The sequence below is a fragment of the Anser cygnoides genome, chromosome 5 (assembly GCF_040182565.1).
Source record: "Anser cygnoides isolate HZ-2024a breed goose chromosome 5, Taihu_goose_T2T_genome, whole genome shotgun sequence".
Lineage (NCBI taxonomy): Eukaryota > Metazoa > Chordata > Aves > Anseriformes > Anatidae > Anser > Anser cygnoides.
This window is the reverse complement of record NC_089877.1, coordinates 12,519,009-12,538,296: the sequence shown is the minus strand read 5'-3', so window position 1 is coordinate 12,538,296 and position 19,288 is coordinate 12,519,009. Positions and strand designations below refer to the sequence as shown.

The 19,288-nt window shown below is 69.9% G+C and overlaps 3 protein-coding genes across 4 annotated transcripts; 2 read left to right on the top strand and 1 right to left on the bottom strand.

The window, feature by feature from the left end:
* The first annotated feature begins 34 nt into the window (after positions 1-34).
* ZDHHC5 (zinc finger DHHC-type palmitoyltransferase 5) lies at positions 35-14,419 on the top strand. Its single transcript, XM_066998183.1, has 12 exons — positions 35-181; positions 4,297-5,501; positions 8,367-8,488; positions 8,906-9,063; positions 9,190-9,359; positions 9,460-9,562; positions 10,094-10,185; positions 10,295-10,427; positions 10,837-10,960; positions 11,762-11,874; positions 12,066-12,964; positions 13,058-14,419. Exons 2-12 carry the CDS (start codon positions 5,398-5,400, stop codon positions 13,221-13,223), a joined length of 2,184 nt encoding a protein of 727 aa, XP_066854284.1. The 5' UTR covers positions 35-181; positions 4,297-5,397; the 3' UTR covers positions 13,224-14,419.
* MED19 (mediator complex subunit 19) lies at positions 14,408-16,338 on the bottom strand. The gene is made up of 5 exons (XM_066998194.1): positions 16,122-16,338; positions 15,629-15,885; positions 15,332-15,428; positions 15,159-15,253; positions 14,408-15,074 (listed from the first exon to the last, which is right to left on the bottom strand). The coding sequence occupies exons 1-5, from the start codon at positions 16,327-16,329 to the stop codon at positions 15,006-15,008; spliced, it is 726 nt and encodes a 241-aa protein (XP_066854295.1). The 5' UTR covers positions 16,330-16,338; the 3' UTR covers positions 14,408-15,005.
* Positions 16,331-19,113, top strand: TMX2 (thioredoxin related transmembrane protein 2). 2 transcript variants are annotated; one of them, XM_066998192.1, is made up of 8 exons: positions 16,331-16,791; positions 17,376-17,436; positions 17,586-17,699; positions 18,020-18,096; positions 18,186-18,292; positions 18,378-18,443; positions 18,554-18,683; positions 18,803-19,113. In XM_066998192.1, exons 1-8 carry the CDS (start codon positions 16,603-16,605, stop codon positions 18,947-18,949), a joined length of 891 nt encoding a protein of 296 aa, XP_066854293.1. In that variant the 5' UTR covers positions 16,331-16,602; the 3' UTR covers positions 18,950-19,113. The 2 variants fall into 2 exon arrangements, with proteins under 2 accessions (XP_066854293.1, XP_066854294.1); XM_066998193.1 differs by lacking the exon at positions 17,376-17,436 and having other exon boundaries at positions 16,595-16,791.
* The last annotated feature ends 175 nt before the right edge of the window (positions 19,114-19,288 follow it).

Below are 19,288 nucleotides of genomic sequence, written 5' to 3'. Positions count from 1 at the left end.
GCGCACCCCCCCGCCCCGCTCCTTCCAGGCGGTTCCCGGGGCGGCAGCCAATGGGGAGCGGCGGGCGGCGCGCGGCCCCGCTGCGCAGGCGCGGCCGTGACGTAGTGGCCCGGCCGCCGGAGCGCGGCGACGGTGTGGGCCCGGAGCGCTGCCCCGCCGCCGCCTGGGCCGCGCCGAGCCGGTGAGTGCCGGGGGGGGCCCGCGCCGGCCCTGGCGGCCCCCGGCGGGCCCGAGGCCGCCCCCATCGCACCCACAGCGCCCCCGGGACCGCCTGCGGCCCCCCCGGGCCTCCCCTCCCCCCTCACCGGGTCTCACCGGGCCGCCCCCGGCCCCTCCGCCTGGGTCCCGGCGCCCCCCGGGCGTGCGGCCCCGCGCGTGCCCCCGTTCCCTCGAGCCGCCGCCGCCTCCGGTACCGGCGGTTTGCTCCCCGGGAGGGCCCCCCGCTGGCCCCGGTGCTGCCCGGCCCCTGCCGTCGCCCGCGGGCCGGCCCTGCCCGGGTGTTGGGGGCGTTATCGGGGTGTTATGGGGGGGTTACGGGGCTGGGGGTGGCGGGGGGTTGGTCGGGGTCTGCGTGCGGCACCCCCCCGGCAGCTTCCTCCCGTGCCCGGCCCAGGTGGCCGCTTCCTGCTGCGCCTGCCCTGCCTCCGGTCCGTCCCTGCCCGGTTCCTGCAGCGCTCCCTGGCAGGGATCCGTACGGTCACGGAGGGGTTTGGGTGGGAAGGGACGGTAAGGGTCAGCCGGTGCCACCCCCCTGCCACGGCAGGGGCGCCTCCCAGCAGCCCAGGCTGCCCCCAGCCCCATCCAGCCTGGCCTTGGGCTCCTCCAGGGACGGGGCAGCCACAGCTCCTCAGCGCCCTTTGATCATCTTCGCGGCCTCCTTTGGACTCGCTCCAACGGCACAACCGTGTTGCTGAGGGGAGCGGCGCTGCGAGTGCCGGGGTGACTGAGTTTGAGAGGAGCGGGACGTGAGGCGGGGATCTGTGCGGGCCGGGAAAGGCTCCGTCCCGGCCGGGTGGGCGAGGTGGAGCAGCAAACCTTCCGGCGGGCGTGCTTCTGGCAGCGTTATTTGTGAAAAGCTCGCGTGTGGGTTCGCGGGGTTTTGGTTCCCGTGGCCTGGCGGTGACCAGAAGCTCAGCGCCTGGTCCCGGCCACACGTCGCTGCCCTGCCCGGAGAGGAACTGCTCCTCGGAGCGCGTTTCCTCGCTGTTCTCCGGCCCCGCTGACGTAATGGGCTGCGCTGGCAGGTGTTCAACCTGACTTCTCGCTAAGCGGGGCCAGATTGTCGCCGTGAAGCCTGTTAATCCCAAATTACCGGCCCCGGTTAGCTGGCCGCGTCTCCCTGCGACGAGATAAAAGCCCCGCGGAGCCACCCCCTGTATCTCGCTGATTCAGGAGAGAGGGACTCGGGCCTTCCCGGCTCTCCTTGGTGGTGACTCCCTGGGAAGCGGCGTCCTCGGGAGCTTCTGGGTGTTGGTGCTCAGGGGAGCTGCCCGCCCGCACCCGACACCACAGGTCTTCTGCTGGGGTACGAAACCTGGCCGTAGCCTCGTCTAGAGCGAAGCGAGGAGAGCCGATCAACTCGGCGGCCTTCGTTTAAGGCTGAGGAGGTGGCAAACGGGCAGAGCTGGCGTCACCGAGGGGCCGTGGAGGAAAAGGAGCGTGCTGAGGCCGCAGGGAGCAGGCGGCTCTGGCACCGGCTTCTCCGAGCGCCTCGTGGGTGCGGGCGGTGCAGCCAAGGCGTGCTGGGGACGGGGCAGAGCACACCCCGTCGTTCCGCCGTCCCGGGCTTGCGTCACTGGGAAGGAATGGTTTGGCCGCCCGGCCCGCGCCGCGGAGACACGGCGGGGCAGGTTCGGGGCGGGCAGGTAGCTGGGGAGCCGGCGGGTGTTTGGGAACCCGGAGCAGAGGGGGAGCGCTCACCGCGTGCCAGCGAGCTCCTTTCCCCGGGCTTCTCCCGGCGCGGCGAGGACCCGCGGCGCTTGGGCTGCGCGAGGCGGTGGGGAGAGCTGCTCCCCGGTGTTCCCCTGCCCAACCGGGACGGGAAGAGCGTGGCAAAGCGCGTTTTGTGCTCTTGTCCGGTGGCAGGATGGAGCCACGCAGCAATAAACCAACTCTTCAGGCGACGTGCGGGTGGATCGCTGGAGAAAACGGGGGGCGAGGCAGCACAGGGCTTGTCGCAGGCAGGGGGAAGCGCGGCGGGAAGGGCGCAGGGCTCCGAGGAGCAAGTGCTGGGAGAGGAGGAGGTCAGTGAGGCGGCGTTGGGGCTGCAGGAGGAACGGGAGGCGAAGGAGTTGGGAGCTACGCCGAGTCCCCATGAGGCACTGCCAGGCGGTACGGCTGGTGAATGAGGAGAGCCAGGACAATACACTGAGAGAGGTGCTAGGGCTGGAAAAACAGACAGAGGCCCCAGAGGAGAGGGAAAGGGAGTCCCCGGTGCCACACGAGCCTGGTAAAGCTTGACTGGGAGGAGCAGGGAGGAGGGCAGGGCCCGAGAGGCGTGGGAAGGAGGCGCTGGGGACAGGAGCGGAGTGCGGATGTCCCTCAGGTGAGTGGGGTGCAGGTGGCCTCTGGGGGTAGGGAAGAACTGGGAGAGAAGAGAGAGGTCGAAGGAGATGGGCTGCGGGAAGAGGGAGCCGGGGAAGGGGCGGTTTGGCAGAGCTGGCGTGAGCGTGGCCTGGATCGGCACCGCCCGTGGGGAGCCGGCCGGGTGCTGCGCGCGGTTGGCTTCTCCTGGGCGCCGGGGCGATGACAAGACAGGCGGGTTGGAGTCGGCCTGGCTCGGCCCGGGGAGGAGGAGGCGCCTGGGGAAGCGCACACGGGGATCCCGGCCCTCCTGCAGCTCCTCCGTGACCGGCTGCGGGAGGCCGGGCTGTGTTAGGGAAAGGTTCTGCACCCAGAGGTGGCCGGCACTGGGATGGGCTCCCCAGGGATGTGGGCACGGCCCCGAGCCTGCCAGAACCTCACCAAGCCTTTCGACACCGCTCTCAGACATGGGGTTGGGGCACTGGGGTGGTCCCGCATGAAGCCAGGGGTTGCACTCGGCGATCCCTGCGGGTCCCCTCCGGCTCGGGGCGCTCTGGGGTCTCTCCCCTGCCCCCCTCTGCGGGGGGCTCGCTCCTGCACAGCCCCGCGCCGGGTTTGGCCGAGCTGTGGGGGGAAGCAGAGCACCGACTGCGCGGTGTGAGGAGCGGAGCCGCGGCGGTCCCTGCAGGAGGAACATCGCCGAGCTGAGCTCTGCCGGGACCCTTTTGGCTCCGAGGCGGGGCTGTGTTCGTGGCGGGGCGTCCGGAGCAGCGGGCGGCGTGGCGGCGGTCTCCTCCTGGCGCTGGGCAGTGTCCGAGCGAAGCCGGGGAAGGCGGCCCTCGCCTCGTGCTCCCGGGCGGCCCCGGGAAGAGGTTCCAGGTGGAAGCAGAGCTTTCTGCCAGCGGCTCGGGAGCGCTGTGCTCGCGTCCTGCCAGGGCTCCTCGCAGTCCCACGGGCAGGAAAAAAAACTGGGTTTCAAAAGTTCGGCTCGCTTTCTGCGGGGGGAGAGCTGCCCCGCAGCGGGAGCGGGCTCTCCATTAGTCAGCCCGGGTGCCTGACGCCTCGTTTTGTGACTGAGCCCGGCTAATTGCGACGCCTTCGTGTCATTAAGCGCGCCTCTAATTCCGTGCCGCGGCTCTCCCGGCCTCTGTGAGCGTTTAGTCAGCATGGACAGTTTCCCTGCCCGCCCCGAAGGACAAAACCTGGAGCAGCAGCAGGGGACGAGGCCGGGGGCAGGAAGATGAGGAGCTGCGCCTCTGGGATCCGTGAGGGAGCAAGGGGGCAGCGAGCGTGCGACGAACGGAGGAGAGGTGGCTGCAGCCGGTCCCCGAGCGGAGACGGGGCTGGGCTTTGGGGCGGGTTGCTGCCTCCCGCTCCTATTTTTCGGCCGGTTCCTCCAGCAGCCGGGGCCTCCCGCTGCCAGCGCAGGTCCCGCCAGTTCCTCCCCTGCTCGGGACACTGGCGTTCGCCGCGGGCGTCCCCTGGGGGAAAGGGGACGGGATTCCCGTCCTCCTGCAGCCTCCGCCCTGCCATTAAGCCTCCAAGCCTTTGATTAGCCCCTTCCCCTCGGGGAGCAGGCGTTTCACACCACCGGGGCTGGGGCTCGCCGGCGCGAGGCGAGGACGGGCAGCGGGTGGGAGGCAGCAGCTCACCGCCAGCCTTGCTCTCCCTCTCCAGGTAGCGGCGTTCTCGCCGTCCCGGTGGGGTTCTGGTGAATATTTCCACTTGAACGCTTCGATTGCCGTGCTGATTTCTTTCTCTCCTCTTTTCCAGGTGAGGCGCACCGTGCCGGACGTCCGATTTTCATGGTTTTATGCGTTTTGGTTTTTTTTAAACTTCTGGATTAACGAAGGGCGACTTCACCTCCTCTCCACGCGGCCAGGATGGAGCAGACTGAGGGCTGCCCCCGTGCTGCTGGGGCCGTGGGCGAGGCGGAGCCGTGCAGCACAGCCCTCGCCTCCAACGGGCTGCGGGGCTTGTGAGAGCGCTCCCGGACAGCTCTCCCCGGGAACTGGCCCGAAATGGTCGCCGCAGGAAAGATTTGATGAAATTCCCCTCGGTTGGCGGCAGCCGGGTGGAAGCGAAGCCTGCTGGAAGGCCGGAGGGCCGGGAGGAAGGAACGAGTAGGAAGAGGGCGAAAGCGCGATCCGCTGGGCCTTCCCCTGCGGCCCCCCTCGCGGAGAAAGGATTTGCAGCTCAGCCGTGCACCAGCTGTTCCTCGGCTTTACCGGGCGAGAGAGAAATAAATAAAATTAAACGGCCACCGCCGGGCAGGCAGCCCCGCAGCCCGGAGGAATCAGGGAGAGTGCTGCTGTGACCGCCTCCGGCGAGGGGGAGGAGGAGGAGGAGGCCGAGCGGGTCGCTCGGGAGACGTCCCCCTCCTCCCGTGCACCCACCCGGGGGGCTGCGGAGCTCGGGAGGGAGAAGCGGCTCCCGGCGGGGCTTTGTGCAAGGGGCTGAGCGACGTCCCGCAGCCGGCTCCTCGCCTCGACGCCAGCCCGAGCCACGTGGGGACCTTTTCGGAAGCCGTCGCCTGACTTAGGAGCTCTCAGCGCTCCTGCCCCGACGGCTGCTTTAAATCCAGACCCGGTTCTCTGCTCTGAGTTTTTAATTTTGACTTTTTTTTTATTTTTTTTTTTTAACTCTCACTCCCTGTGCCGCGAACCCTCGGGGCGCAGAGCGGCGTGGGCTCCTCGGGGCCTGTCTCCGGAGGCCGCAGCGGGCTTCTCCAGGCCTCCTGCTGCGGCCGGAGCCCGCTCGGGGAGGCCGGGCGGCGCCTCGGCCCCTTCCTCCTCCCCTCCCCTTCTCACCTCGCTCTGACTCCAGCTGGGCCTGGGCTATGCTGCAGGGCGGATTCCCCAGCAGAGCTCCACCATGCCAGCAGCGTCCGGAAAGAGGTTCAAACCCAGCAAGTACGTCCCGGTCTCGGCCGCTGCCATCTTCCTAGTGGGAGCCACCACCCTCTTCTTCGCCTTCACGTGAGTCCGCCTGGTCTTCGGGGGGCCCCGGCCGGTGGCTGAGGGCGGGCCGGGGGAGAAGCGGGCTGCTGGGGCTGGCCTTAGGGGCTGCGGCCGGAGCCCCGGGGGGCAGCGACACGGCCGGCAGCGAGGCGGGCAGCTGGCGCCGTCCTTCAGCGGGGCGCGCCGAAAGCAGCGGGGGCTGCGCCACCGGTTCGGGGAGCTGCAGGGGAGGGAGCGGGCGTGCACGGCGCGTTTCCTGCCCTGCCGCCGGTCCGAGGGGGCTCGGAGGGGCAGCCCTGCCCCACGGCCCCCCGCGGCCCGGCCGTGCCCGGCCGGGAGCCGCTTATCGGCGCGGCCCCGCGGGCACGGCCGCGGCCAGGCGCAGTGCCGCAGAGCAGGTTTGTTGGGAGCGGGAGCACCTGGGCAGGGTGGCTCTGATTGCAGGGCAGCGGGTGCCGGTTAACCTACTTCGAAACACCACCGGGAGGCTGGAGCGCAGCGCGCTTTCACACGGGTTTCACTGGGGCCGGCTCGGCGCGGCTGCCGGGGGGAGGGAGGGAGGGAGGTAAGGCTGCGCGGGGAGCTCGAGGCGCTGGGGCAGGCGGCGGGGACGAGGGGCATTCCCGCCCTCCCAGCAGCTTTAACGCTGTTTCAGGGCAGGAGCTCCCCCGCTGGGTCAGTTTGCCCGTCCCTGCCCCTCTTAGGGGAAGAGGTCCCCGCTCCCTGTGGCCAAGGAGCCAGCACTGGAAGGAGCTGGCACCACCTCCGGCCCCTGGACAAGGACGGGAGGCTGTGGCGCCCCTTGGCACGCGCCGTCCGTCCTAACAGGACCCGAACTCCCACAGCACTCAGAGGGATTTGGTTTGGGGACTGCGGGGGGGGAACTGTGCCCGCGGAGGGCAGGAGGAGCCGGGCTGGGGAGAGGTGGACTTGTCAAGCGGCAGGGAGCCCGCCTGGGCTGGCGGTGTGACTCAGTGCGCCCGGCAGGCCGGGGCTCTGCCTTTCCCCGAGCTCTCTCATGTGCTGCCAGGGACAAGTCTCGACAGAGCTGGGCGTGCTGCGCGCCCGAGCTCGGAGAGCAGACCCGCCGAGTTCTCCGCGACGTGCGTGGCTGCAGCGGGGAGCAGCCTTCCTCCTCCTCCTCCTCCTCCTCCTCCTCCCAAGGGCGTCCCGGTGCTGGGACAGGGCGCGCAGCAGCGCCCGGTGTGAGGGGCCATGGGTTTTAGGTACGGTCTGGGTGACGTGGGATCCCTGCTTCCCGCAGGGTTTGGTGCCTCCTGTGGGACCTGTAAGCTGGGGAGAGGCGGGGGAGGAGGCTCCAGCCCGGCGTTCAGGGCCTGGGCTGGTCCTATAAGCTGCGGGGCGGGTCCCCGTGCCCCGTTCCCCCGATCCTCCCCGAGACGCCAGCCTGGCATGGCCGTGCACCGCCAGCCTGCCGCGCAGGGTTTAAAGTCCCCTGGGCGCAGCAGGGCCCCTGGCAGCGCTCCCAGCCGCTTGCGGGCGCCGGGTCTCGCTGCAGCTGATAAGGCCGGGGGTGACGGGCCGGCCCCGAGGCGCGCCGTCCCCAGGGCTGGAGCTCAGAGGGCGGCACCGGGCTCGGACGTGGCTTTCCTGGGGAGAGGGGCTGCCTGCCCTGTGCTCCCGGAAGGGCTTTGCCCACCTGCCGCCGCCCCTCCGCCCCTCTCAGCGGGGCTGGGAGCCTCCCGTTGGGTTGGGGTGTTGGGTGCAGTGACGGGGAGCTCGGCCCTGCCCTCCCTCGGGGCAAAGTCCCCTTAGGAAGGGGCACCGTGCCCTCAGCACCATCCGTGCGAGGACGTGGGGTGGGAAACACCCTGTGCAGCGAGGCCAGAGGGCAGCCCCGTGCGTCCTTCGAGGCGGGCCAGCTCCCGTGGGGCCGAAGCTCTGCGTGCAGACACCTCTCCTCCTCCTCCTCCTCCTCCTGAGCACCCTGCCCCGCTGGGCTGGCGGCACGGCGAGGCGAGGCGGGCTGCCTCGGGAGGCAGAGCCGGCACGGCCGGTGCTGCGCGGGCTGCCGGGGAGCCGCTCCTTGCCCCGCAGAGCTCGTGGGGAAACGCCGGGGCGATGCCGCCGCAGATAGGTCGAGGCGGGGAGGCAGCGCCCGGGGGCGAGGCTCCCTCCTCCCCTCCCGAGGTTCCCAAGCGGCGCTGCCCCGCGTGGAAAGCTGTCACCCTCCGCCCCTGCTTCTTGGCAGAGGCGTCGCAGCAGCAAAGTCCCCAGGTGCCCCGGGACCGCCCGTCCCAGCGGGTGTCGGAGGGCTGGGGCCAGCACGTTGCCCCTTCCCCGCTGCCTGCTGGGGGCTGCGGAGGACCCGCCACCCTATGTCGCGCCGCGCGCCGCCCCCTCCGCTCTCGCTGCCTAAATCCATCCGTGGTCGGTGCTGCGGGGGAAAGAGAGGGACAGATGCTGCCCTAGATCCGCGGGATTAAACTGCCCGCAGCAAAGCAGATTAGGGAATTACTCTGGCGCCTCCGAGGGGGAAGCCCGCTGCCCTGAGCCTGCACCCAGCGGGGCCGGGTGGGCGGCGGCTCCCTCGCCCCACGGAGGAGCTGGGTGCGGGCTGGGGCACCGAGGCTCCCCCGGGCAGCGTCTCCAGGCCGGGTTCCCCCTCCTGGCTGCGAGGAGGAGGAGCAGGGCGAGCTCCGGAGCTGCGGCTGATTTCACGTCCCCTCGTGGGGCTGCCTGCACGCGCTGCCGTGCGAAAGGGAGGGGGATGGTTTTGGGGGGTGAGGAAGAGCGAGGGCCTGGGGGGCACCAAGCCAAGCCCCCTCGCCGCCCCGAAGCTGCCCAGCTACCCCCGGGCCTCTTCCTGCTGTGGCGGCGCGCAGCCCCGTGCCGGGTGTCTCAGAGCCTTTGTGTACGCAGGTGCCCGTGGCTCAGCCTCTACGTGTCCCCGGTCATTCCCGTCTACAATGCCGTCGTCTTCCTCTTCGTGCTGGCCAACTTCAGCATGGCCACCTTCATGGACCCAGGCATATTCCCACGAGGTGAGCGCGGCCCTCGTTGGGAATCACCTGGGACAGGGCGAGTTCCTTCCCCGGGGGTAAAGAGGATTACGGGACGGGAAAGGGGTCGGGGAAAGCTTCCCTTCCCCGCCTGGCCGGGACCAGGTGGTGGCACGCTGCCGGGAAGGTCGCGCTGGGTTCGCGGCCCAGCTGGTGGGATCGAGTGGTGAAAGTCCCCTAAATCCTGGCCCCTTGTGGGCTTGGGGCGGGGCGTGGGGGAGCTCCTCCCTCCTCTGTCTGCACTCAGCGGTCCCCGTGACAATGGGGTGGGCCCGGTGTGCGTTTGTGGTGGGGCAGAGGAGGGTTTTGCCAGGGGTCTTCAGCGCAGGAGGGCGGCGGGGGCGTGGCGTTGCACGCCCCGTGCCCTGACGCGTGGCCGTGCTGGCGTCTCCCCGCTAGCTGAAGAAGACGAGGACAAGGAGGACGACTTCCGAGCCCCGCTTTACAAGACGGTGGAAATCAAGGGCATTCAGGTACGCATGAAGTGGTGTGCGACCTGCCGCTTCTACCGGCCACCGCGCTGCTCCCACTGCAGCGTCTGCGACAACTGCGTGGAGGTGAGCAACCGCCGGCCCCCGGGGCCTCTTCTCGGCACAGCCGTGAGCCCTCGGTCCTTAAACCCAGCGTGCGGGCACGAGGGGCCGCCGGCCCGGCCCCTCACCGCGGCCCCTCCCCGCCCCCAGGAGTTCGACCACCACTGCCCCTGGGTGAACAACTGCATCGGGCGGCGCAACTACCGCTACTTCTTCCTCTTCCTGCTGTCGCTCACCACGCACATCATGGGGGTCTTCGGCTTCGGCCTGCTCTACGTGCTCTACCAGGTGGAGCTCTCCGGCGTCCGCATGGCCATCACGTATCCTTACGGGGGTTTTTACGGGGCAGGGCGTTGGCGGGGCCGGGGGTGGCGCGTGGCGGAGCAGGGCTGTGGCTCTTCCTTAGCGGCCTGCTGGCAGTATGGCCGTGATGTGCGTGGCCAGCCTCTTTTTCATCCCCGTCGCTGGCCTTACCGGGTTCCACGTGGTGCTGGTGGCGAGGGGCCGCACCACCAACGAGCAGGTACGCGTGCCGGGCTGCTGCGGGGGCGCTCAGCTCGTGTCAGAACACCGCCGGGTACCTCGGGGGGCTTCCCAGGACGAGGCAGGCGTGGGCAGGGTGGGTTGAGGCACGGGAAGGCACGGGGATGGCCGGCATGGAGCACGAGAGGTGTGCGAGGGGAGGCTGGGCGCGCCGCGTTCGCGCAGCCTGGAGGAAAGGGATCTGCTGCTGTCGTTTGGCTCTTGTGGGGAAGGAGCCGGGCAGTTCTCTTCTCAGGAACGCGTGGTGGAAGGGCAGGAAGCGATGGGCAGCTTGAAACAAGGCGGTTCCCAGTTAGCAGGGGGAGACCTTTCCCCACGAGGGCAGTCCCACGCCACCCTCCCAACAGGAACAGGGGCCCGAAACGAGCAGTGCCCGTCCTTGGCTACACTCACGGCAGGGCTGGGCAAACCCCGAGCAGCCCGACCTTGGCCGTCGTCGCCGGGGCAGGGGCTGCACCGGGGACCTCCCGCGGCCGCTGCCCGTCCCGGCATGATGCTCCTCGTCCTGCAGGTGACGGGCAAGTTCCGGGGTGGCGTCAACCCCTTCACCAACGGTTGCTGTAAGAACGTCAGCCGGGTCCTGTGCAGCTCCCCAGCCCCCAGGTAAGCGCGGTGCAGCGTGGCGAGCGTTTTCCCCGCGATGCCCGGGGAGACTGAACCGCCCCCAGCTGCGGGCCCTCACCTTCCCTGCCCTCTGCCTGGCGTTCACCAGGTACCTCGGGCGTCCGAGGGCCGAGCAGACGGTGCTGGTGAGGCCCCCCTTCCTGCGGCCCGACGTGTCGGACGGCCAGATCACCGTCAAGATCATGGACAACGGTATCCAGACAGAGCTGAAGAGGACGAAGGTGAGGAAAGTGGGGGGTTAGCACTCCCCCGCGGAGCCCAGGGGCGCGAGCCTGCATGCGTGAGTAAAGAACCGAGCGAGCCTTGTCACGCCCCACGTCGCCCTCCATGTCGTCTCGTGCTGCGTCCCCATGGGACAGACACCACGCCCGTCCCATGCGGCAGCAACCCCACGAGGCTTTGCACCCTCCATTGCCCTTCCCCGTCCCGTTCTCCGCCCTCACAGTCATTCGGAGGTCCCCCTTCCTCCGCACTCACCAGCACCCGGGACACGCACTCCCTTCAAGCGCTGAGCCGCTCGGATGGGCCCGGGGGCACCGAGAGCCCTCTCGGCGCTCCTGCACATTGGCGCCCGCCGGGGTAGAGCTGGGGCCTCGGCCCCCCCTGACCACCCGCGCTTTGTCTCTGCAGTCCAAAGGAAGCCTCGAGGTGACAGAGAGCCAGTCCGCTGACGCCGAGCCGCCACCCCCACCTAAGCCAGACCTCAGCCGCTACACGGGCCTGAGGACACACTTAACCCTGGCCACCACCGAGGGTAAGGAAGGCGAGCAGGGCCCCGGCCAGCCGCTGGGAGGGGAGCCCAGGGCTGCGCCCAGCACGCCAGGAGCCAGGGCTGCAGGAACAGGCTGCAGGGCAGACCCGAAGCACGTCGGCACGCCGCACGGTGGGGCAGGATGCGCCCGCACCTCTGGCCCCGGCACTCGAGGAAGCCTGGGGGCTGCTTACAGCCAGCCCTGCTCCGTCGGAGGAGGGCAGGGACCGAGCTGAGACCGCTCCTCGGCAGCGTGGTGGCTGGCGGGAGCCGCCGTGAGAGGCAGCGGGCAGGGTTGCAGGCTGCCGTGCTGTAGGCAGGCACAGGAGCACGGCCCGGGTGGAGGAGCGGCAGGCCTGGAGTGGTGGCAAGGAGCACGCTTGTTGCAGCCCGCACGGCTCGCTCTGCCCGCTGCCCTGAGTGCCAGGCAGAGAGCGCCGCTCAGAGCCGCCGGCGTGGGCTCGGCACAAGAGGTGGCATGAGAGCGGGAGCTCGGACACCGCTGCGTCCAGGTCCCTCCGCGTGCTGCCGGCCCCACTGACCTTCAGGTCTTGCTGGGGCTGCCGCAGGGCCAGGGAAGTGCCCCCCCAGTGCTGCGGGGACCCATTTCCATCCCCCTCCATCTCAGCCCTCCCCGGAGCACCTCCCCTCGAGCCCATCCCTCTCGTCTCCACCTCCGTGGTCCGTCCGCCCCAGGCTCAGAGCCGGTTCTGGGGGGAGGAGGGTGCTGGGCAACGCGTCCTGCGCACCGCCTGGGGCAGCGGCCTCGCCTCTGAGCCTCTCTCTCTCTCCCTCGCCCCGCAGACAGCGGCCTGCTAGGCAAGGACAGCCCCCCAACGCCCACCATGTACAAGTACCGGCCCGGCTACAGCAGCAGCAGCAGCTCGGCCGCCTTGCCCCACTCCACCAGCGCCAAGGTAAGGCCGTGCCCACGGTGGAACGGGGCCGGCGCCGCGCAGCGCTCGGCCGACCGGCGAGCTCTGGTCACAAGGGGACGTCCCGCCCCTGGCTGCGGCTTCCTGAGGGGGGGAAGCTCGGGGTGGGCTGCGTGAGCTCGGCGGGGAGTCGCCGCCTTACCGGGAGTGACCGCGCCGCGTCCTTCCCCCAGCTGAGCCGGGTGAACAGCCTGAAGGAGCCCAACTCCATCTGCGACGGCGGCCGCAAGCCCAGCTACCGCTCGGAGCCCAGCCTGGAGCCCGAGAGCTTCCGCTCGCCCACCTTCGGCAAGAGCTTCCACTTCGACCCGCTGTCCAGCGGCTCGCGCTCCTCCAGCCTCAAGTCGGCGCAGGGCACGGGCTTCGAGCTGGGCCACCTGCAGTCCATCCGCTCCGAGGGCACCACCTCCACCTCCTACAAGAGCCTGGTGAACCAGACGCGCAACGGCAGCCTGTCCTACGACAGCCTGCTCACGCCCTCCGACAGCCCCGACTTCGAGTCGGTGCAGGCCGGCCCCGAGCCCGAGGCGCCGGTGGGCTACACCTCGCCCTTCCTCTCGGCCCGCATCGCCCAGCAGAGGGAGAGCGACCTGCACGGCCGCTTCGCCGCCGCCGCTGTCTCCCCCAAGCACGCGCCGCCCCGCGAGCCCTCGCCCGTGCGCTATGACAATCTCTCCCGCCACATCGTGGCTTCCATCCAGGAGCGGGAGAGGCTCCTCCAGCAGCCGCCCGCCCCGGCGGCGCCGGGCAGGGAGGACGATGCGGGGCCGGCGGACTCGGGCGTCCAGTCGGCGACGCCGGGCTCCGGCAGCGCCGCCCCCCGCAGCAGCTCTTCCTCGGACGATTCCAAGCGCTCGCCCCTGGGCAAGAATCCGCTCACCCGCCCGGCCCCTCCCCGCTTTGGCAAGCCCGAGCCCCCGCACGCGCTGCGGGCGCGCTCCCTCGGCTCCCCCGAGCAGCCCGTGGCCCCCCACCTGGGCAAATCCGTGTCTTACAGCAGCCAAAAACCAGCGCCTCAGGCCGGCGTCCCCGAGGCCGAGGAGGTGGCCTTGCAGCCGTTGCTGGCACCCAAGTAAGTGCGCGCGTCCCCGGGGAGTTGGGGGGCTTCCCCCACTTTTTCCGCCGCGCCCTCCTGCTCACGCCGTGTCCCCGCTTCCCTCCGCAGAGACGAGGTGCAGCTGAGGACGTCCTACAGCAAGTCCAACGGGCAGCCCAAGAGCTTGGGGCCGGCCGCCCCCGGCGCGGGGCCCGTGCCCCTCAGCAGCCCCACACGCGGCGGAGTCAAGAAGGTGTCGGGCGTGGGGGGCACCACCTACGAGATCTCCGTATGAGGGGCACGGCCCGCGCACCTCCTCCCAGCGGGGCGCCCAGGGGCCTCCCCGTGGGCACGGACGCTCTGCAGCCCCCGGGGACGAGGGGCGGACGGGCTGGCGGCGCTTCCCTCCCTGATTTTTGGTTTCCCCTCCCCGTTTCCCCCCCCCCCTCCCCAGGACTCGGGTGCTGCCTCGCACCCCAGCAGCGCCCCTCTCCCTCCGAGGACCCCGGGGGGGGCCCCGTCCTGCGGCCCCCCAGCCCGGGCCAGCCACTTGTGGGCCTTGTGCAATCACTCGCTCGCCTAGTGTGGTAGGAATGGATTGTTTTTAAAACCAGAATAACTTTTTTTTATTATTATTGTTACCGGATTCTATTTTTTTTCTCTTTCTGAGTTACCAGGTGTGTGTATATATAAATATCTATATATATAAATATAAATATTAAAAAAAAAGAAGCAGAAATTATATATCTGACCCAGAGAGGGGGAAAAACCGCCCGGGGCTGCTGCTGCCCCCCCCCGCACAGGCCCTGCGGGCACGGGACGAGAAGGGGAAGGTGCCTGGGGGCAGCGGGGGGGGCAGGCACGGCGCCCTGCCCTGCCGAGCTGGGCTGGAGGCCGGGGGCTCTTCCCCGCTCCGTTTCTTTGGTTTTGGAGCCTCCTCCTGCAGCCCCCGAGGGCGCAGGGTGGGATAAAGGGCGAGGGCCGGGGCAGCTGGCGCTCCGCACGCCTCCCAGACCCACCCCTCGCACCCGCGGCAGGGCCGGGGGGCGCCGGGGGGGGCCTGGAGAGCCGCTCGTGGGCTCCAGCCGCTCCGCCCCCATGGCGCCTGCTGGTTTTTATCCGTTTCCCCGGGGTCTGTGGTGGGCTTTCCATTTGTGTTTCTTCCCGACGGGTGTAGGAGGGGTTTCTGGCGGTCACGCAGTTGGTTCTGTTTCCACGTGGGGACGAGGAAGGCCGGCGGGGCGCAGCCCCCCACAGCAATATTTTCTCATCATGCCAAAAAAAAAAAAACAAAATGCAGACGGGGAGCCCAGCGCTCCCCAGCCCCTGCCTGGGCCCCCGCCCTGGGGCCCGGAGCCCTTCACGCGTTACTTTACTCGTTCTCTACGGCAATATCTCTCCTGGGGCCTGCGCAGGGCCATGCCATTGGTTTTTTTTATTATTATTATTAGCCATTTTAAAATGAGGAATAAAAGGATATTTAATGAGCCATCCCAGCAGGCATGCGTGTGCTTTATTTTAGTGTCCGGGGACGGAGGCTCCCGAGAAGGGCTCCTGGTGTCCCTCCGTGTCTCGGCTCTCCCTCCCTCCTCAGGGGAGGGAAGGAAAAGGGGGCCGGGGGGGGGCCGAGCCCGGTGCTGCCAGGCTTTGCAGTGCCTTCAGTCCCGGGCCAGAGCCAGCCTGTAGGAAACAGCTCCTGGGGCGCCTTGGGGCAGCGCTCCCACTGCGGGTAAGTCTGCCAGCCGACAGAGCAGCCACTGCCACCAGCCCCTCCTTAGAGCAGAGACTTTAATTAAAAGGTGAGTAAAAAAAAAAAAAAAAAGAGAGCCCTCAGTGCAGCGGGTTGTTCCGGTACGAGGGGCTGAGGGCAGCCATCCCCACCCCAGCTCCAGCACAGTCCACGCGTTCCCCTGGTCCCGGCCCTCCGCGGGCTGTGGGGCTCGTCCTCGCTGCCCGCGGTGGGGACGCGCCTGCCCGGGTCTCCCCGCTGCGCTCCGCAGGAGGGACGAGTCCGTCGCGGGTCAGCCGGGACCGTCGGTGGCACCCGAGAGCCCCCTGGGGCGGCACCGACGCGGCCTCACCGCAGGCTGCTGCTGCTGCTGGCCTGGGAGCTGCCCACCCCCGGGTGCTCGGGGCTGTGCCGGTTCTGCGGGGGAAGGAGAGAGACACGGCCCGTGAGGGACCAGCAGGATCAGCACGGCTCCCCGGCTCTCCCCCGCTCGCCCCCTACCTTCTTTTTCTTTTTCTCTTTCTTCTTCCTTTTCCGTTCAGGATCCTCCTCTTTTTTCTTCTTTTTCTTCTTGTGGTCAGAGTCCGAGGGGGTTTCTGGAGCAACAAGGAGACAAGGATTAATGTGGGAGCGGGGACAGGACAAGCCGGCAGCCTCGCGGCGCGGCCCCTTACCAGGGGGGACGGGGTCCTGGGTGCGGCTCTGCTTGTGCTTGTGCTTGTTCTTCTTCTTGGGCGGCTGGATGTGCATCAGCCGGCACTGCTCGGGCAGCTGGGGGAGGAGACGGGGCGGGTCAGAGGGCGCTGGGTGCCCTCTCCTTATTCCTTTTCCCAGTGCCCCAGCACCCGAGGGGTGCCCTCGCTCCCCCCCCAGCACCCCCACTCCCCTGCAGAACCCAAGGGGCTCCCCCCCCAGCACCCAAGGGGTGCCCCCAGCACCCGAAGGCTCCCCCCCCAGCGCCCGGGGCTCACGGGGCCGGCGTGCAGGCGGAATCCGGTGAGCATGGTGCCGGTGAGCGGGGTGAAGGAGCTGCCGCAGATGGGGGGCTTCTCGATGAGGGAGCGCAGGCTGCTGTTGTCGTGGGAGCCGGGCAGGTCGATCATGCCGGGCAGGTCGGGCAGGAAGTTGCTGAGCTTCTCCTTCACCTTCTTGCCGCAGAACTTGTTGTAGGCGTGCTCCAGGTTGTAGTGCGTGATCAGGTTGGTGCTGCCCGTCAGCTCCGTGCTGCCTGCGGCGGGCGGGCGCCGAGTCCCGGGGCTGCCCCCGCCGCCATTTCCCTCCCGCTGCCCCCCCCCCCCAGCCTCCCCCCCAACACACACACAGCCCGCGCGCCCATTGGCCCGCCGCGCCGTCACTCCTCGCCTCCCCGCCCGCCCCCTCCCCGCTCATTGGCCCGCCGCGCCGCCCGTCAGCGCGCCGCCGCTCCCCATTGGCCGCCCCCTCAGCGCAGCGCCCGCCCCGCACCTGGCAGCTCCCGCAGCAGGTAGAAGGGGCCGGCGGCGGCGGCCTTGCCCTCGCCGGGCGCCGGGGGGGCGGCGGAGGCGGCAGCGGAGGCGGCGGGCGGCGGCGCGGCCCCGGCCCCGGCCGCTTTGGCGGGCCCGAAGCCCAGGGCGGCGGCGGCGGCGGGCGGCGGCTGCTCGGCGCCGCCGAACAGGGCCGAGAAGTTCTCCATCTTCCCAGCCTGCCCCGCGCGCCCCGCCCCGCCGCGCGCCCATTGGCTGTGCGCCGCCCAGCTCCCGTCTCGGTTGCCGAGGCAACGCCGAGCCCCGCTTTCCGATTGGTCGCCCCGCCCGTCCGTCTCCCTGCGGTTCTGTGGAAGAACGCGGCGGCTCGGCTTCCTATTGGCCAGCCCGCGGGGAACGCCCCGCCCCGCTTTGACAGGCAAGCGGGCCGCCCAATCGTAGCGAGGCGGGCGGTGAAGGAGGAGGAGGAGGAGGGCAGCAAGATGGCGGTGGTGGCGCCGCTGCTGGCGCTGCTGTACTCGGTGCCGGGGCTGTGCCGCTGGCTGGCGCGCCCGTACTACCCGCTGTCCGCGCTGCTCGCCACCGCCTTCCTGCTCGTCCGCAAGCTGCCGCCGCTCTGCCGCGGGCTGCCCTCGCAGCGGGAGGACGGCAACCCCTGCGACTTCGACTGGGTGAGAGCCCCGGGCCCCCTCAGCCCCCCCCCAGGGCCCCTCAGCCCCCCCAGGGCCCGTCGCCACCCCCTCAGGACGGCTGAGGCCCGGCAGCTCCTGGCACTGCCCTCCCGGCGCCGCCTCCCGCTGCTGAAGGGCTTCCCGGGCATCAGTGAAGGTTGTCGGCAAGGCCCCGTGCTGTAGGGGCAGCCCCGTGTCCTTGCGGCCAGTCAGTCACACAGCGGCTCAGGTTGGAAGGACCTTAACTCCCAACCCCTCTGGAAGGGGCCTCAAAGCCCCCCCCAGCTCCACCCCCCCGCCATGGCAGGGGCACCTCCCAGCAGCCCGGGCTGCCCCCAGCCCCATCCAGCCTGGCCTCGAACGCCCCCAGGGATGGGGCACCCACAGCCCCTCCCGGTTATGGGGAAGGGGAGGAGGCGCGGGGATCTGGGGCCAGCGGGCTGTGGTGCAGCAGCTCGGCCTCGTGCCAGCAGCCCCCCCGCCTCCGGGAGGGCGATGCAGTGCCGGCGGTGCTGTTAGCTGCTCCCAGGCCCTGCAGGCGGCCGCGGCGTGCCCGCTGCTCACGGCCCGTCTCTTGTGTGCAGCGGGAGGTGGAGATCCTCATGTTCCTCAGCGCCATCGTGATGATGAAGAACCGACGCTCTAGTGAGTCGGGGCTGGGGCTGCGGGGTGGGGGCTGCTGGTGGTGCGGCCCTGGGGAGCTGCGTGGGGCTGGAGGAGCATAGGGAAAGGGACCTGGGGCAGGGGCTGAGGGGTGCCTGGCCCTGTCTCCTAACCTTCAGCCCCTTTTCCAGTCACGGTGGAGCAGCACATCGGGAACATCTTCATGTTCAGCAAAGTGGCCAACGCCATCCTCTTCTTCCGTCTTGACATCCGCATGGGGCTGCTCTACCTCACGCTCTGCATAGGTGAGAGCCGCGAGGATGCGGGGAGGGGACCCCGAGGTGCCGGGGGCTGCCGCAGCGCCCCTTGGTGTGGCTTTGCCTGCCCCGAGCAGGTGGCATGCCAGCTGCCTGGGAGGGGGCTGGAGCGCTCTGCCGTGGGCCGTAGACCTGCGGTGTCCGTTGCTGAAGGTGCAAGTGGTTTCTGTGGGCTTGGGGCGCTGGGGCAGGAGGAACTTTCCTCCACACTGAGCCTTTTGGGGTGCTTCAGTAACGGGAATGGGGTGCGGTGGGGGCAGAAGCCCGTCCCCAGGTGGGCAGCAGGCTGAGGCTCGCTGTCGTTGCAGTCTTCCTGATGACGTGCAAGCCGCCGCTCTACATGGGCCCCGAGTACATCAAGTATTTCAGCGACAAGACCATAGACGTGAGTATCTCCTCCCTGCGCCGGGCTGGCACGGGGGGCCGGGGGGCTCTGCCTGCCGGCCCCCGCCGAGCCCCGTGGCCCCGCGGCAGGAGGAGCTGGAGCGGGACAAGCGGGTGACCTGGATCGTCGAGTTCTTCGCCAACTGGTCCAGCGAGTGCCAGTCCTTCGCCCCCATCTTCGCCGACCTCTCTCTCAAGTGAGTGGTGCCCGGCGGGGGCCTCGGCGAGCCGTGTGGTGTGGGGTCACGGCGCTTGGGGTAATTTTCTGCCCCCCCTGCCCAGGTACAACTGCTCGGGGCTGCACTTCGGGAAGGTCGACGTCGGCCGGTACACGGATGTCAGCACCAGGTCTGCAGGGACACGGCTGGCTCCCCCAGCCCAGGATGGCGCCGGGGAGCCCCTGGGAGCCCCCCAGGCCTCCCGGGTGTCACCGTCCCTCCCTCCCCGTCCTCCTGCAGGTACAAGGTCAGCACCTCGCCCCTCACCAAGCAGCTGCCCACCCTCATCCTCTTCCAGGGCGGGACAGAAGTCATGCGCCGCCCGCAGATCGACAAGAAGGGCCGGGCCGTGTCCTGGACCTTCTCGGAGGTGGGTGAGGATGGAGGGGGTGCGCCAGCCCCCTCCGCTGTCCCCCCCGGGCGTTACCTGCAGCTCCCAGCACACGGCGGGATGTCCCCGCTGCCCCTGACCCCGCTCCCCGCCTGCAGGAGAACGTGATCCGCGAGTTCAACCTCAACGAGCTCTACCAGAAGGCCAAGAAGCAGGCCAAGCCGCGGGACGAGGGCGCCGAGGAGGCTCCCGAGGGGCAGGCGGCCGCGGGGCTGGCCAACGGGGAGACCAAGAAGGACAAGTAGAAGCCGCCGTCACCCCCGCCGTCCCCACGCCCGGGGACCGCGCAGCGCTGTCGGCAGCTCCCGGCGGGCTCTGGGCTCCCCCTGCCCGCCGCGGTGGGGCTGGGGGCCGGGTCCCGGCGCCGGTCCCGCGTGTCCGCAGCGGGCAATAAAGCTCCGGTGGCGGCCGCCTGCCTCCCTGCGCCGGGGGCGGGGCTCGGGGGAGGGGGCGTGGTCACGTGGGGGAGGGGGCGGGGCCTTGGGGGGCGTGGTCTTCTCGAGGGGGCGCGCCCCGATTGGTTCTCCACGTGCCGCCCTTTCCCGCGCCGGCAGGAGGGCGCGGGCGGAACCATTGCGCGCCCC

Excerpts from the sequence above, each read along its gene's own strand:
- ZDHHC5 (XM_066998183.1), top strand. The coding sequence starts at position 5,398 with ATGCCAGCAGCGTCCGGAAAGAGGTTCAAACCCAGCAAGTACGTCCCG. Across the intron at positions 10,961-11,761 it reads AACCCTGGCCACCACCGAGG|ACAGCGGCCTGCTAGGCAAG; the intron begins GTAAGGAAGGCG and ends CTCGCCCCGCAG. Across the intron at positions 11,875-12,065 it reads CCCACTCCACCAGCGCCAAG|CTGAGCCGGGTGAACAGCCT; the intron begins GTAAGGCCGTGC and ends TCCTTCCCCCAG.
- MED19 (XM_066998194.1), bottom strand. The coding sequence starts at position 16,329 with ATGGAGAACTTCTCGGCCCTGTTCGGCGGCGCCGAGCAGCCGCCGCCC. Across the intron at positions 15,429-15,628 it reads TCCGCCTGCACGCCGGCCCC|CTGCCCGAGCAGTGCCGGCT; the intron begins GTGAGCCCCGGG and ends CTCCTCCCCCAG. Across the intron at positions 15,254-15,331 it reads CCAGGACCCCGTCCCCCCTG|AAACCCCCTCGGACTCTGAC; the intron begins GTAAGGGGCCGC and ends TTGTTGCTCCAG.
- TMX2 (XM_066998192.1), top strand. The coding sequence starts at position 16,603 with ATGGCGGTGGTGGCGCCGCTGCTGGCGCTGCTGTACTCGGTGCCGGGG. Across the intron at positions 16,792-17,375 it reads ACCCCTGCGACTTCGACTGG|CGGGAGGTGGAGATCCTCAT; the intron begins GTGAGAGCCCCG and ends TCTTGTGTGCAG. Across the intron at positions 18,684-18,802 it reads TGTCCTGGACCTTCTCGGAG|GAGAACGTGATCCGCGAGTT; the intron begins GTGGGTGAGGAT and ends CCCCGCCTGCAG.